This window comes from Theropithecus gelada, chromosome 11 (assembly GCF_003255815.1).
Source record: "Theropithecus gelada isolate Dixy chromosome 11, Tgel_1.0, whole genome shotgun sequence".
Lineage (NCBI taxonomy): Eukaryota > Metazoa > Chordata > Mammalia > Primates > Cercopithecidae > Theropithecus > Theropithecus gelada.
Genome location: NC_037679.1, coordinates 117,631,504 through 117,650,039, shown reverse-complemented (window position 1 = coordinate 117,650,039; position 18,536 = coordinate 117,631,504). Strand labels below are relative to the sequence as shown.

Genomic DNA, 18,536 nt, shown 5'->3' with positions numbered 1-18,536 from the left:
ATGTCACATGTTTCATTGTTTAATGGGAGTATCATATGGGTTCCATTATATCTCTTATGCAAAGAGTTCATGTGTCTGGCATTTTAGGAGACTGCATGCTAATTTCTGATTTAACTGTGTCAGCTGACATACAGGTTATTAATGATGAGTGCTGAAATAATCACCAAAGCACAAGCTAAAAACCATCAACATGGTACGCTTTTATCAAACTGCCAAAATAGGAAATGTGTTATCAAGATCATATACTGTATATTCTTTGTAAATAAGCAGAGAGAAGAGGATATAATCATGTCTTTAGGCTTCTGTTTTTTGTTTGTTTTTATTTTTTATTTTTTTGAGACAGAGTCTTGCTCAGTTGCCCACGCTGGAGTTCTGTGGCATGATCTTGGCTCACTGCAAGCTCTGCCTCCTGAGTTCAAGTGATTCTCCTGCCCCAGCCTCCTGAGTAGCTGGGATTACAGGCATCTGCCACCATGCCTTGCTAATATTTTTTTTTGTATTTTTAGTAGATACGGGGTTTCACCATGTTGGCCAGGCTGGTTTCAAACACCTGACCTCAAGTGATCCACCCACCTTGGCCTCCCAAAGTGTTAGGATTACAGGCATGAGCCACTGTGCCCAGCTGGCTTCTGTGTTTTGTGTGTTAGAATTATTGTGACCAGCTCTTCCCCTCTCCTCTGCCTTCCCAGAAGTTTATAAACCAATGACTTTGGGAGATCCTGATTTAGTTGTAAAGCTTTGTAAATATTTATATTTGTAAAGAATTGAATTATTTTGGTACCTGAATGACCAATCATTTAAATTCCCTTTTGAGGTAGTTATATTAGTGGTTTAAAAATACGAAATGGGCCGGGTGCGGTGGCTCACGCCTGTAATCCCAGCACTTTGGGAGGCCGAGGCAGGCAGATCACGAGGTCAGGAGATCGAGACCATCCTGGCAAACACGGTGAAACCCCGTCTCTATTAAAAATGCAAAAAATTAGCTGGGCGTGGTGGCGGGCGCCTGTAGTCCCAGCTACTCAGGAGGCTGAGGCTGGAGAATGGCGTGAACCCGGGAGGCGGAGCTTGCAGTGAGCAGAGATCACACCACCGCACTCCAGCCTGAGCGACAGAGCGAGACTCCGTCTCAAAAAAAAAAAAAAAAAAAGAAATGATTGAACAATAAAGAGAACTGGGTTCAAAAATGTATACAACATTCCATAATTATGTGGTGACAGTCATCATCCACTTCTCATGAGAAAAGTGTTTCTGGGTCATTAAAATATATCTTTTGATTAAAAATGGAGTTGATATTATTGTCTTAAGATTATATTACTGAAAAAGGGAGATGTCTTTGTTGTGGCAATCACAGTATTATAACTTGATATAAAAATAGTAGCTTATACTGTATTGTATTATTTATTAAATATTGTCACTTGATTTTAATCATCATAACTCTGTGAGATGATAACGGATCTATATTAGTAACCAGCATTTCATCCAACTTCCAGCCCAACATATGCACACTGCTGCCACCAAAATACATACACACAAGCAAACAAAAAAGCAAAGACTCTTTCTTCGATACATTTCTCAGATTTTATTAGGCCATAACTAGCTTTTCTTTTAATCCATGTCATTTGCTTTTTAACAATTAGGAACATAAGAATGTCATTCATTTTAAACCGAAAGCCCATTCAGCTTAATATTCTCTTTTTGACATGAGTCTCCTCCTTGACGATGTGTAAACATAAAATGGAAAGAGTGGTTAATGGCACTCCATGCTATCAGCCAAAAGACTTCAAAATATGGTATTACCATATGAATTTGTTATAGCTGAGCCTAACCCTTAGACTTCTAAGTTTTTATTTTCATTGCCACAGCAAGAATGGAATTTCATCTCATTAACAGAGCTAGGTATACCTATAAATATGAATCCATTATATATATTTGTATAAAAATATTTAGATATAGATATGTAATATGTAGCAAAATAGCTATCTGTGTATTGTAATATGCATAATATGATACATACACTATGTACATTTATGATATGTACTGTATATCACAAAGTATGTGTGAGGATATATGCTATATAGACTACAAACTACCTACATGTATGAAAAATACATTATGGATGTCTTCTTCCTCCATACTTTCAGACATAAATTATTCTATATTTCCTTATGATGGATACATCATATTTTACTTGGTTTCCCCCACTAATGGACATTTAAGTATTTCTACAGCATTTACAGTTTCAAACCATGCTACAATGAATATTTTTGTATGTACATATTGCCCCAAATGAATTTTTCATGTAACCAGTTCCATTTCTAGTATGTGATATTTTACTTTAGTTTCTTTCCGAACATTTTGCACCTGAGAGTTTGCTTCTAAATTCTAATGCTCTCTGAGTTTGTTAATGGAGAATTTAAAACTTTCCAAATGGAGTGGCCCGAGTTATCTATGAATTAGCATTCATAAGACTTGTAATGAGAAACTAATTGTCTGGCTTTAATAAATTCTATCAGAAAAAAAACAAAAAATGAAACAAGGGGTTAGAAGACCTTAGTAGTCACAGTCCCATTTCATATTATTCTGTGCCCTTGGGCAAGTCATCTTCCTCTCCATGTTTTATCTTTTTCATCTTTCAGGCAGCCACAGTAATGTCTGCTCTACATACTTCATAAGGAGATTGTAAAATTTAAATAGGATGAGTATATGCATTTCTAAAGAAGTCAAATTATTGTATAAATGTAAAATATCATCATTATTCATTAAATGTACACTTCTGTTTTGAAACTATTTAATATGTCATAATGAAAAGGACATCAGGAGTCTTTCTATTCTAGGTCACTATGCCTCTGACCATTCAAGACATTTATATTATGTATTTTTTTCATTTTCATTCATGTTAATGACAACGTTTATTAACTTCTGGAGGTTTAACATTTATTATTTTAGTAAGAGTCTCTAGGCCAGCAATCATTCCAAATGTGTATCTCATAGGCTTACCATTATAGTGATTTAGGAAGCTTCCTGTTCTCACCTGTGAACTTCAGACCCTAGGTACACTAAGGAGATATATAATGTCTGCCAAAAGCCCTGATAAGAGAGAAAGGTGCAATGGCTATAAAGGGAGTCAACAAATTAAATCGTTGCTAAGCCTTAATATTGAAAGTGGGAAATAAAAGAGAAAATGCATTTGATTTGGTCTTAAGTGGCTTATGCGAATGCCCCTCTTCCAAATTCCTATTTTCTAATACTTGAAACATTTTGGATGAATTTTCTCCAGACCATTTGTTTCTTCATGAGACATAGAGGCAAAATGTAGACATAGTATTCTAAGATAGAGCTGGATATAGAAGCAGTTCCATAATTAATGATTCTTGTTAAGCAGCTTAAAATGAATTATTGTGCAATACCTTAAATGATGCCTTAGCAGTCAGGCAGAAATACAGAAGGAAAAGGAGACATTTTTGATTCATTGTCACCTTTTCAGGGATACTCAGGTTTCTTAGATAATTAATCCAAGAAGTTTTATTGATAATCACATTCTCCAATTTATGGGCAAGGAGATGAAGAACAATGCTGTATTTTTTATATGCAGAAAGGTCTTCCCATTCTGAGAGGTGTTTCTTAAAGAGTTCATAAATTAATCTCTTTCTAAACTAGCCAACTAGGTAACTGTTAAATTAAGTAGGATAAAGTTTTCATCTGCTATGCTACATTAAGAAGTCATAAAAATATATTTTATTTTAAAAAATCTCTTACTGAAAATAGTTAGCTGTGACAAAGTAGTTAAGAACTAACAATTACCTTATAACATCTTATTTTAAAATATCTATATAGTCAAACAAGAGCTAATTTATTTTACTCTCTCAAATAAATTGTATATGAAATATTCCTATTCATTACTTAACATTCTATGAAATTTAATACAAAATATTAGCATTTCTTATAAAAGTTTCAAATGTTAAAGTCATATTATACTGTTCTAGCAAATCTCAAAAGGCTGTACAGATTTTCTGCATTTAGAAACTCCTTCACCTTTACTTGTGTATCGCATATCACTTGTTCTTGGTTGCTCAAGATGCTGTAGGAGAATTGTTATAAACATAACTACTTACAATGAGGGAAAAAGTATAGCTGAGCTTATTGCCATAAGGAAATAAATTTCATCTTGGTTGGATTTAAGAAAGTATAAAATGATATGAAACAATCACAATAAAGAATGATTTTGTTTTCATTATATGTTTATATGTAACATCTTATTTTCTAGTGGATACAATGACCAAGCGCCAGTGCTTTAATAAAATCATAATAAAAGATTCTTGTTGATGAACAGAAATCATTTTAGGAGTTTGGAAGTGCATATTTACTTTTCATACCCAAGAGGATAAGAATTGTTTAGAAAATCAAAATTTACAAGAGATAAATTATGGAATATTATAAAAGAATTATTGCTATATGGAAATATCTTAAAAGAGATTATTTTACTCTTTAACTACCTTATCTGAGTCCTGATTTCCTCCTCCCCCTAAATTCTATGCCTCTTTATCACCTTTCATTATCTATTCTTCCTTTTAACATTTGCAAGTCAACATATATTTGTTTGAATTAAACCGTGCACAAAAAACTAATTTGTTACTTATTTGTATAATTATTGTCTTATAATCTGTTTTTTCTACTAAACCTTAAGCCCTTGATATACCAACAGTTGTCTCTTGTATTTGAAATTTGTTAATTTCTTAAATGAATTCTTCCTTCGTTTATTCAGTCAATAAACATTTTAATAGGCCTCAGTGTGTCAGGCATTTTGCTAGAGACTGGGGATTTAAAGATGGGTAAGACATAATTCCTCCCTTTAGGTGCTCTTAGTCTCGTTGGGGAGAATAGGATTGCTGTGGTCTGAATGTTTATTTTCATATGCTGAAATCCTCACCTTCAAGTTAACAGGAGGTGATTAGGTCATGAGGGTAAAGTTCTCATAAGAGTGGCCCCAGAGAGCTGCCTTGCTCCTACAACATGAGGAGAATACACCATTTATTCCTCAAAAAAATGGGCCTTCATCGGGCACAGAATTTGCCAGTGCCCTTATTTTGGGCTTCCCAGCCTCCAGAACTGTGAGAAACAAACGTTTGTTCTTTATAAGCTACCCAGTTTATGGTATTTTGTTGTATCAGCCCCAACAGACAAAATAAGGATATAAGCACTGGTAATATACAGATATGCATCACATTTTAAGAGAAGTCTTTGAAAAAGGAATTACTTTAAATCTAAGAGTGTTGAAGTATCAGGAAAGGATTCTTAGTGTGAGGGGTCTCAAGTCAACCTAAAGGATAAAGGCAGCTATACAATACAAGAAGTGAATGGGCTGAAGGGATACAGACAGACTATTCCAAGCAGAAAAAAAAAAAAAAAAAAAAAAAAAAAGCCTGAAGACCAGAAAGCAAGAGATAAAATTGGGTGGACATGGCCCTATAAACTATTAAGTGTTAAGAATAATGTATATGGTTGGAAGTGACTAGTGAGTAGTACTTTGAGGACATGAGACCAATTCAGGGAAATATGTGTAGACAAATGCTATAGGAGCCAGAAAACCGCTAAAGGGCTCAAGCCTAGGATTGAGATCATACTGGCATCCATCCATCCATCTATCTGTACGTTAGTTCATCCATCCATCTATATTCATTCATCCATCCATATATCCGTATCAAGGCATGCTTCTCTTGTCCATGGTTATATTTTCAGCCCCTAACACATAGTATATCATTAATAAATCCTTACAATACTTTAAATACCAGGAATGAATACTACAGATTGCCTGATTGAATGCTACTGGAAACTAGACAGAGAATGAATTTCATTAGCAGAGGACTAGAGCCTGGGAGACTGATTGAGGAGCTTTTATAATAGAAAGAAATGTAGACCTAGGAGTTTAAAGGAAAAGATCTTCATGATTTATTGGCCATGGAGGGTAAAAGGGATGGAGAAATCAAGGTTACTTTCATATTTATAGTCTGGGTGACTGAGTGTCACTAAGTGATATAAGAACACCAAGAGTAGAAGCAGCTTTTGGAAGAAATGATAAATTACATTTTGTACATGCAAAGATGGAGCTTATTGTGGGACAGCTAGGGAGAATTGCTCAAAAAAACAGTAGAAGAGGTCTAGGCTACAGTGACTGATTTGGAATATATTAGTTTGTGTATGGTTGCTGAACCATGAGATTGGATAAGATCATTCAGATAAAGTGCCAAGGATTAGACCCCAAGGAATACCAATATTTAAGGAAGGGATGGATGAAGGAAGGTGGAACAGCCTATTGCAGAAACAGATAATAAAGTCGGCATGAGAACCAGGACAGCTGTTTTAAGAAAAGCCAAGAGAATGTATAGATATAATTAGAAAAGAAGAGAATCATTAACAGAGTCAGCTATTGCAGATATATGTTGATTAAAATTTGGCAATTCAGAGGTCATTAGTAGATTTATAAAGCATTTCCCCAAAAATATATTGATTGAGGACTAAAGTGTAGGAGAAGGATTTAAGATTATCACTAGTTTTTAACAATTTAGATGAGAGAAAATAGATGGTGGTTTTAGAAGAGGTTTTATATTCTAGAGAGTTCATTGTTTTTTAGGATAGGAGGTAATTGTGCATATATTTAAAGACATAATTATGTACAAATTTCTTACTTTGGTATTTGAGGTCATCGATAGACTATAATCAGCCTTCTAAATATTTTTTGCTACTAGGTGAAATGGGTTCAACTACAGGCTGGTTCTTGAAGAATTTTGCTTGGTCATTTCTGTGATCCTGTTGTACCTCTTACTTTGCGGCTCATTTTTTAATTGAGCATCTACTCTATGCGAGGCATTTCAGTCCATAGGCTTCTCTCATCTTTTCTACTTTGTATTTTATAATCAAGGCCTAACTCAATCTCAGCCCCTCCACTGATTCTTTCCCCAGTAATCCAACTTGTATAAATTCCTTTCTGTGGTAATTACTGCCTATATTCATTTGATTCCAATTGTATAGTTTTGATTCATTTCACTTTCCATATTTATATGTCTTATTTTCATAACTGAAAGTGTTTTGAAGGCAAGGATTGTACCTTTTAGTGCTTCGTGTTCTCCACATAGTAAAAGTTTGATACACGTTAATTGAATGAAAATTAGGTGAATATGTTATGAAAATTGAAGTGTACATTTGCATAATGCTTTAAAAGTAGTCTGTGTGTTCTACAATTTAATGTTTTCCTTATTAAAATAGTAAGGACTCTAGTAATGATTAACCTTGGGACAATCCTGAGCAGCTTCAACAATTTTACAGAATAGGAATAATAATTTCTACCCTAATGAGTTATTGTGAAGATTAAAAGCAATTTTATACATTTACATATATGTATATATGTGTATATGTATATGTAAAATATTTTCAACAGAGTGCCAAAAGTCACCAAATAATAGGTTCCCACATTTCAAGTCATTGGGAAAACAAGTAATTATTCGAAAAGGATGTGGGAATAATTAAATATTTACGGAAACAATATTTCTTAAATCATATACCAAAATAAAACTTCAAACATTAAAAAAAATTCTCACATATTTTCTTTTCTTTTACTTCATCAAATCAGTTATCAAGTCTGTCTCCCAAAGCTATTCTCTGTTCTCCTTCATTGATTTACTGCAATAGTTTTTAACATATCTATCTCCAGTCTCTCCTTCTTCGAATCGTTCTATGCCTTGCCACAAAACTGATATATCTGGAACACAAATAGTAACAAAAAATACTACTTTCCTGCTTAAAATCTTTCAGTGACTTAACGTTGCCTTCAAAGGAGAACATAAGGCTCTTCAAGATATGAGCTCTACTTGCTTCTTTAGCTGAATAGTTCCCCATTCCCTTTCTGCATCAGAAACACTGAGGGTAATGAAAATATCCCTGGATGTAGGCATAAATATAGGATAGTTCTGTGAATGGCAGGGGGCTCCCCCAAGTAGAAGGTACCCACCAATTTCTCTATCAGCCCATGACATGAAAGAAAGCAACATGAGATGAAAGAAAGCAGTTTTCTTCCAAAGTTCCATCTACAGTGTCCTTGCTAACTTCATTTTGTCTTAGACTTCTACAAGGCCTCCTCCACCTGGAAATGAGAGTGGTAAGAACAGGGTACTTTCAGTACCAATCTGAGAAGGTTTTTAATAGGAGCAATCTTCATTGCACTGAAAGGGTGCATGCTTACTGTTGACCCTCTACCATTTATGATACATGGAAAGGAGGTAGTAAAATGGTCCCGAAGTATAATTTGGTAGTGATAGTGGCCATCTTTTAAGAGACACCTCAGTAAATACAATTCCTTGACTGTCGAGTCTCTTTCAGGTTGAGTTCTTTCTTGCAGGTTTCCAGAATAACTTTGACACTCTTCTACTTTGCTTATTGTATATTTGGATTAGTTTACATGGTGAATCCTCCTCACTTGATTAAGACTGGGACAGGATTGTATGTGTGTATGTCAGAGAAGGGGTTAATTTTCATATTTCCCAGCACCTAGAGAAGGCAATCTGATGTTTGTCAAGGAGGCAAAACAAAAACAAACAAAAAGAAATGAAAGGCTAATAAAGGAATGAGTCTCCACATTTCAGTGAAGATAATGCCATAAAACTGTCCAAAACTTTTGTATTAGTTCAGTAGATGAAATAGTGTGTGTTGTTGACTCTTGTTAAAACCACAACTGCATTTCACATTTTTCTTCATCCTAAATAAACTTGTTGGAAAAATTGTTTTCCTTAGGCTGTGTTATATAGTATAGAGATGAATTCTTCATAGTATGACTGGAGATAATTAATATCTAAATATGCATAACTATAATAATGGTGCAATTGAATGCTTTTAAAGAGTTAATATGAGCTGTATCATTTGTGTCAGTAGACACTGTAAGCTATGTTATATTCTGAAAACAATAGACTAACATGCCTCAGTATACTTTTTAACTTTTTGAAATATTTTGGTTTTGAGCTAGAATTTCCTTGCTTGGTCTTGAAATAAGAAGCAAATTAATTTTGGAAAGGCTTAGGGAAAAATTGTTCAAATGGTTAAAACGTAGAGAAGAGTAGAAGAAATTACTTTTAACTACTTGAAAGTCAATTTGAATAACTTACACATGGTTGAACTTTAAAAGTCAAAGTTTTCCATTATATGATTTTTTTACTAAGTATGAACTTCATGAGGTATTTACAAAATAAACCTGTTGTAATTTTTTTTTAGTACAGTTAATTGAGGAATGGCACAAATAGATGACAGTATTTACTTCAATAAAAACTCTTTTTTTTTTACAGCAGCTTCTGTATTTTTCCTTTGCCATTAAAAATTACCCCGACCTTGTTTGTGAAGCTTTGTAGATTCTGTGTCCACTGTAGAACACTGACACATCCGTGTAATATATTTTGAATTTTTCAAATTGAGAGTTAAATGACTGTATTGAAAATTTTCACAGGTATTTTATTTGTATTTACTTTGTTATAACTTGGAGCATACTTCAACCAAAGTAATCTTGGCTTGAAAAAATGGTAACAAGGTAGAGACATGCTCTGAGTTAATCGTGCTTATGTGTTGGGTGAACATCGTTGAAACAGCATAGTGCTGTTAGACAAAAACCTTTTGAAATTAGTCGATATATCGGTTATATTTCTATATTTGAAACTATATATGATTCAAGATACATAATAACTGTAGTAGTCTTTTAAATTCCTGCTGCCAGTCTTTTGTTTTCCCCAATTCACTTAAACACCAAATATATTGACATAAGGCGGTATATGGCAAACATAAAACATAAATTTGTTACGGCTGCTATAACAAAATACCACAGACTGAGCGGCTTGAGCAACAGAAACTTATTGTTTCACAGCTCTGTATGCTGTAGAGCTGAGACCAGAGTGTCGGCAAGGTTGTTTCTTCTGATACCTCTCTTTGCAGCCTGTAGATAACCACCTTCTCTCGATGTCCACACCTGGTCATACCAGACTCTATTTTGTTTGTGTCCTAATCTGTTCTGCTTATAAGAACACCAGACATATTTGGTTAAGTTCCATGCATGTGACTTAATTTTATCTTAAATTACCTCTTTAAAGGGTCTATTTTTAAATATAGTCACATTCTGGAGTACAAGGAGTAACAACTTGAACATATCAACTTGTAGGCAGACATAATTCAACCCACAACACATATAAAAATTATTTAGCTTATATAAACTTTCACATACAGGAATACCTCATTTTATTGTGCTTCGCTTTAGTGTGTTTCGTGCAGATTGCATTTTTTACAAATTGAAGGTTTATAGCAATTCTGCATAGAGCAAGTCTGTCAGCACCGTTTTTCCAACAGCATGTGCTCGCTTCATGTCTCTTTGTCATATTTTGATAATTTTTGCAATATTTCAAACTTGGTAATTATTATATGTTATGGTGATCTGTGATCAGCGATCTTTGATCTTACAGTTTTAATTGTTTTGGGATGCCATCAACTGCATCCACATAAGATGGGAAGCGTAAAAAATGTTTGTGTTCTGCCTGCTTCACGAACTGGTCATTCTCCTCTCTTCCTTCCTCTCCATGGGCCTCTCTATTTCCTGAAACACAACCATATTGAAATTAGGCCAATTAATAACCCAACAATGGCCTCTGAGTGTTCAAGTGAAAAGAGTCCCACATCCGTCACTTTAAATTAAGAAGCTAGAAATGATTGAGCTTGGTGAAGAAGCTGTGTCCTAAGTTGGGGTAGGCTGAAAGCTAGGCGTCTTGCACCAGACAGACAAGTTGCAAATGCAAAGGAAAAGTTCTTGAAGGAAATTAAAAGTGCTATGCCAGTGAACACACAAATAATAAGAAAGTGAAACAGCCTTATTGTTGAGTTACAGGAAGTTTGAGTAATTGAGAGAAGATCAGACCAGCCACAACATTCCCTTAAGCCAAAGCCTAATCCAGAGCAAGGACCTGTAACTCTCTTCCATTCTGTGAAGGCTGAGAGAGATGAGAAAGCTGCAGAAGAAAAGTTTGATGTTGGGGAGGTTGGTTCAGAAAGCCATCTACCTAACATAAAAGTGCAACATAAAGCAGCAAGTGCTGATGTAGAAGCTGCAGCAAGTTATCCAGAAGATTTGGCTAAGGTCATTGATGCAAAAGTGGCTACACTAACCAACAGATTTTCAAGGTAGATAAAGCAGCCTTTTACTGGAAGAAGATGCCATCCAGGACTTTCATAGCTAGAGAGGACACATCAATGCCTGGCTTCAAAGGACAAGCTGACTCTTAGGAGCTACTGCAGCTGGTGAATTAAGTTGAAGCCAAAGCTCATTTACCATTTTGAAAATCTTAGGTTTTTTTTAAGAATTAAGCTACATCTACCTTTCCTGTGCTCTATAAATGGAACAACAAAATCCTGAATGACAGCACATCTACTTACAGCGTGATTTACTGAATATTTTAAGCCCACTAGTGAGACCCACAGCTCAGAAAAAACATTTCTTTCAAAATATTACTGCTCATTGACAATTGCACCCAGTCACCCAAGAACTCTGATGGTAGTGTACCAGGAGATGGATGTTGTTTCATGCCTGCTAACACAACATTTGTTCTACAGCCAACGAGTCAAGGAGTAATTTTGACTTTCAAGCCCTATTGTTTCAGAAATACATTTCATAAGTCTCTCACTGCCATAGAGACTCCTCTGATGGATCTGGAAAAAAGTAATTAGTGAAAAACTTCTAGAAAAGATTTACAATTGTAAATGCTATTAAGAACATTAATGATTGATGGGAGGAGGTCAAAATACAAACATTAACAGGATTTTGAAAGAATTCGATTTTACCCCTCTTGGATGACTTTGAGGGGTTCGAGACATCAGTGGAGGAAATAATTGCAGATGTGGTGGAAATAATTGCAGATGTGCTGGAAATAGCAGTAGAACTAGAATTAGAAATGGGGCCTGAAGTATGACTAAATTGCTGCAATCTCATGATAAAACTTGAATGGGTGAGGAGTTTCTTCTTATGAATGAGCAAAGAAAATGGTTTCTTGAAATGAATTCTATTCCTGGTGAAGATGACATGAGCATTATTGAAATGACAACAAAGGGTTGAGAACATTAAATAAACGTAGTTGATGAAGCAGTGGCAGGATTTGATGGAACTTCAAAGCTGAAAGAAGTTCTGCTGTAGATAAGTGCTATCAGTTAGCATCACATGCTACAGAGAGATCTTTTGTGAAAGGAAGAGTCAATCAATGCTGCAAACTTCATTGTTGTCTCATTTGAAGAAATTCCCACCAGGCACGGAGGCTCATGCCTATAATCCCAGCATTTTGGGAGGCCAAGGCAGGTGTATTGCTTGAACCCAGGAGTTCAAGTCCAGCCTGGTCAATATTACAAAACCTTGTCTTTACAAAAGATTAGCTGGTTGGAGTGGTGTGGGCATGTGGTCCCAGCTACCCAAGAGACTGAGGTGAGAGGATTGCCTGAGCCCGGGAGGTCAAGGCTGCAGTGAGTAATGTTTGTGCCACTGCACTCCACCCTGGGCAACAGAGCCAGACCCTGTCTCAAAAAAAAAAAAAAAAAAAAGAGAGAAGAAAAGGAAGGGAATTCCCATTCCCACAGCCACCCTAACCTTCAACAGCCACCATCCAGATCAGTCAGCAGCCATCAACATCAAGGCAAGGCCTTTAACCAGCAAAAAGATTACAACTCATTGTAGGCTCAGATGATAGCATTTTTTTAACAATAAAGTATTTTTTATTAAGGTGTGTATATTTTTTAGACATAATGCTATTGCACACTTAATAGACTATAGTTTTGTCTGAACGTGACTTTTATATGCACTGTGAAACAAAAAAAAGTGTGCATAACTTGCTTTATTGTGATACTTGCTTTATTGTGGTAGTTGGAACCAAACTTACAATATCTCCAAAGTATTCCTGTGTATACATACATTTACACACATACAATATAGCATGAGTAAAACAAAATAGCTATTTACATATCTGTACATATCCAAAAGAAAGATAATGTTAATTTCATTGATACACATTCATTAATTTAGGAAATAAATAGATTCTAACATAATGCATATTTTAAAATTTTATGGAATAATCTGTATTGCAAGTAATGAGCTTTAAATGTATATATAATTTGATATTAATAATTAGATGCCAGTAAAGCAAAAGTGTCCCAAACATCTGCAGGTGTTTTGCTAAATTTAGGAGTTAAACAAATGTAGGAATACGTCACAGATAAATTTAGGAATATGTCTTTGTCTCTAGGATGGAGAATCAGGTGATCTTTAATACTTCCTACTACTTAACCTCTTTAATAATGCTTCTTAAAGTTTCATTTCTTGTCCATTGCCTTTTCATATCCAGATCTCAAGATTGGAGTATTGAAAGTTTCCCAACTCCTTGTCTTCAATCTCTTTTCCCTCTACTTTATTCAATCACCTGTTATTTAAACTGTTTTTTCTCTACATTCCTTTAGCATGTCATACTCCTGCTTTGATGCGTTTCACCCTACCTGAAACGTCTCTCCTCCCCTCCACCTGCACATTTTCAAGGCCAAGCTCACTCTTATTTTCTTCTTTAACTATTCCCTTAAGATTGAAGCCAAGCCTAGATTAGTTCTCCCTTACCACCTATAATAGCTATTGATGATGGTCAACATTATTCAAATAAGCACTTAATTAGAAAAGACAGAAATACAGTAAATACAGACCAAGTTTTGTTTTGTCTCACAGCAGCTAGCAGAATTCTGTTCATGAGAAATGTTAAAGTGCTTATGAACTGGTTAATTTACAACAGGGAAAATAAATAATATAAAATGAATTTTCACTGTGAAGAGTACCACAGTCTCTACAATTTTGCTTTTGTTAATTTTAAGATGATGTATCCTAAGTTAAGAATACAAATGAATTACGTAGTTTTAAGCATTTAAATTGTCAATTCTAGTAGTCTTACTATAATAGTATGTACAATTTTAACTAGTTTGCATGAATTTAGCTTTTAAATATCTAAATGTCCTGTTATAAAATTGGATAGTGTTTTGGAGATTAAATATTAAAAATATGAAATGATAAAGCATCATCATGTAATATTGGTTGTCCCTTCTCTCTCCTGTATCATAGGTTTTTGCTCTATTTACTGAATCTTTCTCATTAGCATACGAGCATGGTATGCTAATTTTTCCACATATGTACCTTCTCATAAAGTTTGCTTGATCACACAACTTTCTCTAGCTACTGTAAAACACCTCAGTATAATTGTCTGTTCTAGCACTTCTCAGACTCTAATATGCATACAAATAATCTAGGGGTCTTGTTAAAATTTAAATTCTGATTCAGATGTCACATGTTTCCTACTTCAATAAATTAGCCTAAAACTGTTGTGCCTTAAAACAACAAACATTTATTTGGACACAGCCATGATGGGTACCTCTGGCTCAGGATCTTTCCCCCTGTAGTCAAGGTACTGGCCTTGATTGCAGTCATCTCTAGGCTTGGCCTGGGGAGAATCTGTTCCAAGCTCCCTTCATTAACTGTTGCTATGCCGCATTTCTTTGCTTGCTATTGGCCAAAAACATCTGTCCTTTGCTATGTGAGTCTTTCCATAGAGCAGCTCACAACCTAGCTGCTTGCTCCAACAGAGAGGGTAAGGGCAACCAAGACAGCCAAAATATTTTGTAACTTAATCTCAAAAGTAAAATATCATTACTGTAGCCATATTCTGGGCATTAGAAGGCAATTACCAGATCCAGGCCACACTGAAAGGGAGAGGATTACATGGGACATAAATACCAGGGAGTGGGAGTCATTGGAGGTTCTATCTTAGGGGCTGCCTGCACAGTAGCTTTAGGGTGGGTTCTAAAAATGTACATTTCCAAGAAACTCCTAGGTGATGCTAATGCTCCTCATCTAGAATCTTGCGTTGAAAAGCAAGGGTCTGCACTTCCTGCCTCCAGTTCCTTTCTTTCGATCATCCTCTCTTGATCAAACTTTTTCTGATTGGGCTTTTTCAACCTCCACTCCACTGAAACCGCCATTGTTGCAGTTGCCAGTGATGTCCACATTATTAAATCCAGCACTGAAAAAAAATGATCACTGTCTGGAAGTCTTTCTTTACTTGGCTTCTGGAATACCCAATTTACATTTCTTCTCAGTCTGTTCTGCAAGTTACCTATCTCCCTGACTATAAATGTTAGTACATCCCACAGTCCAATTTTTTGGACCTCTTTTTTATCTACGATTAACTCCTAAGTGGTCTCATCAAGGCTTACAGCTTAAATTCCAGATACGTACTAACCACTCTCAAGTCTATGTCTCCTGTAAGGGCTTTTCCCCTAAAATTTTAACATGTTTATCAAGTGTCTAATACATACCTCAACTTAGATATCTAATCATGATTTCAAACTGAAAATATCTAAAACAGAACTCTTTGTTCCTTCCCCCCAGCAACACCCTTTAGACCCCACTTGGCAGTCTTGCTTCTAATCGGTGTTTACTAACCCAGTATATACCACCACATGTCAATCAGTTGTTTTAGTGAAAAACCTGGAAGTCATCCTTGAATCTTCTCTTACTCTCATATGTAACAGTCATTAGGTTTTACCAGTTATACCATTTAAATATCACTTGAGTCCCTGCCTCACTCTCCATCCCCATGTCACCACCCTAGTCTGACCATTATTACCTTTTATACAGATTTCTGCATCCGTTTACTAGTTGATTACAGCTCTCAACCTCCAACTCAAGTGATTTTATTCCACCCATCTGTTTTCCACGTTCATGATTTCCTTTACCCTATAGGATAAAGTTTAGATCATTTAATATTTACAAAAATCATACATAATCTGGCATGTGACTCCCTCCCCAATCCATTGATCTCATTCCCTACCTGCTCTCTGTACTTCAGCAATACAGGGACTGGGTTATGACTAACACTTCCATTTGATTCTTCATGAAAATTGTCTCCCTGCCTGGAACATTCTTTCTTCCCTTCTTTGTCTAGGTAACTATAATTTAACTCAAGTTTCAGCTTAAACATAACCTTTTCCTGGAGGCTGTGTTTAACCTATTAGACTAGGTTTGGGACAACCACAGTGCAGTCCACAGCATTATCTACTTCATTGTCTTAACTGCCATTATATTTGATACTAATCATTTAATTATCTTTTTCTCCCATTAAACTGTAAGCTTTTGGAAGGCCAGATCCGCAGAGGTAGATCCAGCTATTTTGAAGCCTAAAAAATAACCTGGCAAACTCTCTTTAGAATAAAAATGCAAAAATTTTATGTACTGAGGCACACACACACACACACACACACACTTAGGTACAAAAGTGAATATTCATTTATAACAAGAAATCACAACAAATTACAAAAACTGATAAATATAAAAATATATGACAAATATAAAAATATATAGTGAACATACTGCAAGAGGCCATTTCCAAAAGCCCAAAGTTTAAGCTTCATTAAATTCCCAGTAAATTCACATCTGCATATTAATCTTTTCCAAAGCTTTATGTGTAGTGCCAAGAGGAGTGCTTAATACATAGCAGTTACTCAATAAATGTTTTTGAATGGCTATATTAACTGAGTTATTTTAAGTTATATTTTTCATGTATATAGTATTCAACACATTTTTTATAAATTAGATTTCTACAAAATGTTTTGTGTATTACAGAATTATTCTATTATTTTTAGTTATTTGCTATGGTCATGTGTCAGATAGCAAATAATGTACATTACTTTTATTTCTTAGCAAGTCACTGGGCCCTATGCAACTATTGTACCTCTTTACTCATTAAGAAAAGCCCCTTGATTTGCATCAAAAATAAGCAGACTAATCTTCTCTATGTGCTTCTCTGTATGTTTGTGTGTGTGCCTATATTTTTACAGGTCATATAACAATAAAACTTCAGGATTAATTTTGAATTACTATGTCTTTTTAATAGATAAAAAACTTCAGGGGGGAAGCGATCTATTTTCCATTTTCATTACAATATAGTTTTGTAAACATTTATCCGTGGATAACAAAGATGTCAACATTTCATATAACTTGAAAAACACATAAAATATTTTCTTCATTGTTAGTTTGTCCATAAGATATTCTTTAAGAGATTATTTGAATCAAGACAGTAACATAGCATTTCAAAGATAAGCTACTTTGTTTAAATCTTTGGAGTTTAATTCCTTAAAATAAAAGTAAGTTAAATTCCTTTTATAATAATACTGTAAATTTGCTGAGGAGTTACTGTGCTCGTATTAAAATTGTGTGTGTGTGCACGCGCGTGTGTGTTATAAAGTGCAGCCCTCTGATCAATGCTCACTTTCCCTCCCATTTTCCTAAATACATCATGAAAAAAGGATGAGGTTTCCGCCTTAATTGCTTGTGCCTTTTATTCACATTCCTCTCTCAGCCAGAATTGTGAAAAGAGTGTTAGTAAAAGGCTGCACAATAGAGCTTTTCATTAGGCCTCAGCAAGGCACACAAAAGAAGGCTTTTGGAAAGAGTGAATGCATGAGTTTAATTTGCAGGTGGAGAGTAGATAAAAGGTGCTGACGCCTCTATTATTCTCTTACTTAGGTGACCCTTACCCTGTTCAGCTGATCCCAACTACCATGGCAGCTGCTGCCGCAGCAACACCAGGCTTAGGCCCACTCCAACTGCAGGTAAGTCAGGAAACAATACAGAGGAGACAAAGGTTAAGTAAATATCGAAAACAGCTATTATGGTGTTAAAGCAAAATAAAACTGACTCGTGATATTTGTCTCACACTTTCTGTTTTTAAATTTATTTGTACTGATCCTCAACCAAAAGTTGAAATGTTGATTCTCTTAATTTTTAGCCCTGTTTTCTGCACTAAACATAGCTTATTGTATTTCTTTTATTGCCTGTATGATTAAGAAAGTGAGCTGTAGTTTTGCTTTGATGACCGTGTGCCATAATTTTGTCACAGAATGGTCCTTATCAAGGTAAAAAGAACAAAACAACCTGCAAAAGGTATTCAGACACTTGAGGAGCAAGGCGACTTAACAAAAATGCATTTAAAATTGCTCAGGATGCCCAGTATCATTGAAATGGTCTGTAGGTCTCTTTGTTCTCCTGCTAATGCCAGCTCAGTTGGGCAAACAAGGAAAAGTAGACCAAATAAGCTGGAGACTAAATAAGCACAACTTTATCCCAGTCATCACAATTAGGACTTTTCTAGCCATGCGGAATACATATTCCTATAATCCGAGAATGTCAACGATAATTTTACCAGATGTCCAAGTGATATGAGAAGCTTTGTCTCTGAGGTTGAAAAGAAAATCAATACAATTAGAGTAACAGGTAGCTTTGATTAACTGTTGACATTTTTGAATCAGCATCCCACAAAACATTCCTTAGTTTCTATCGCTATGGACCTTGTGATTATGCAAGTAATGGGAATAGAAAATCATCTAATAATAGGATTACTCTCCTCTTGTGAGAAGTTTCATATGTTCGTTAGCCTGAAAGACACAGTATG

At 35.2% G+C, this 18,536-nt stretch overlaps 1 protein-coding gene across 5 annotated transcripts in view; it reads left to right on the top strand.

Moving 5' to 3' along the window:
• SOX5 (SRY-box 5) overlaps positions 1-18,536 on the top strand; it is a 1,043,232-nt gene that overhangs the window by 914,931 nt on the left and 109,765 nt on the right. For all 5 annotated transcript variants that reach the window (XM_025402765.1, XM_025402767.1, XM_025402764.1 and 2 more), the window contains one exon: positions 17,612-17,697. In XM_025402765.1, the coding sequence (XP_025258550.1) occupies positions 17,612-17,697 (86 nt within the window). The remainder of the gene's footprint in view (positions 1-17,611; positions 17,698-18,536) is intronic.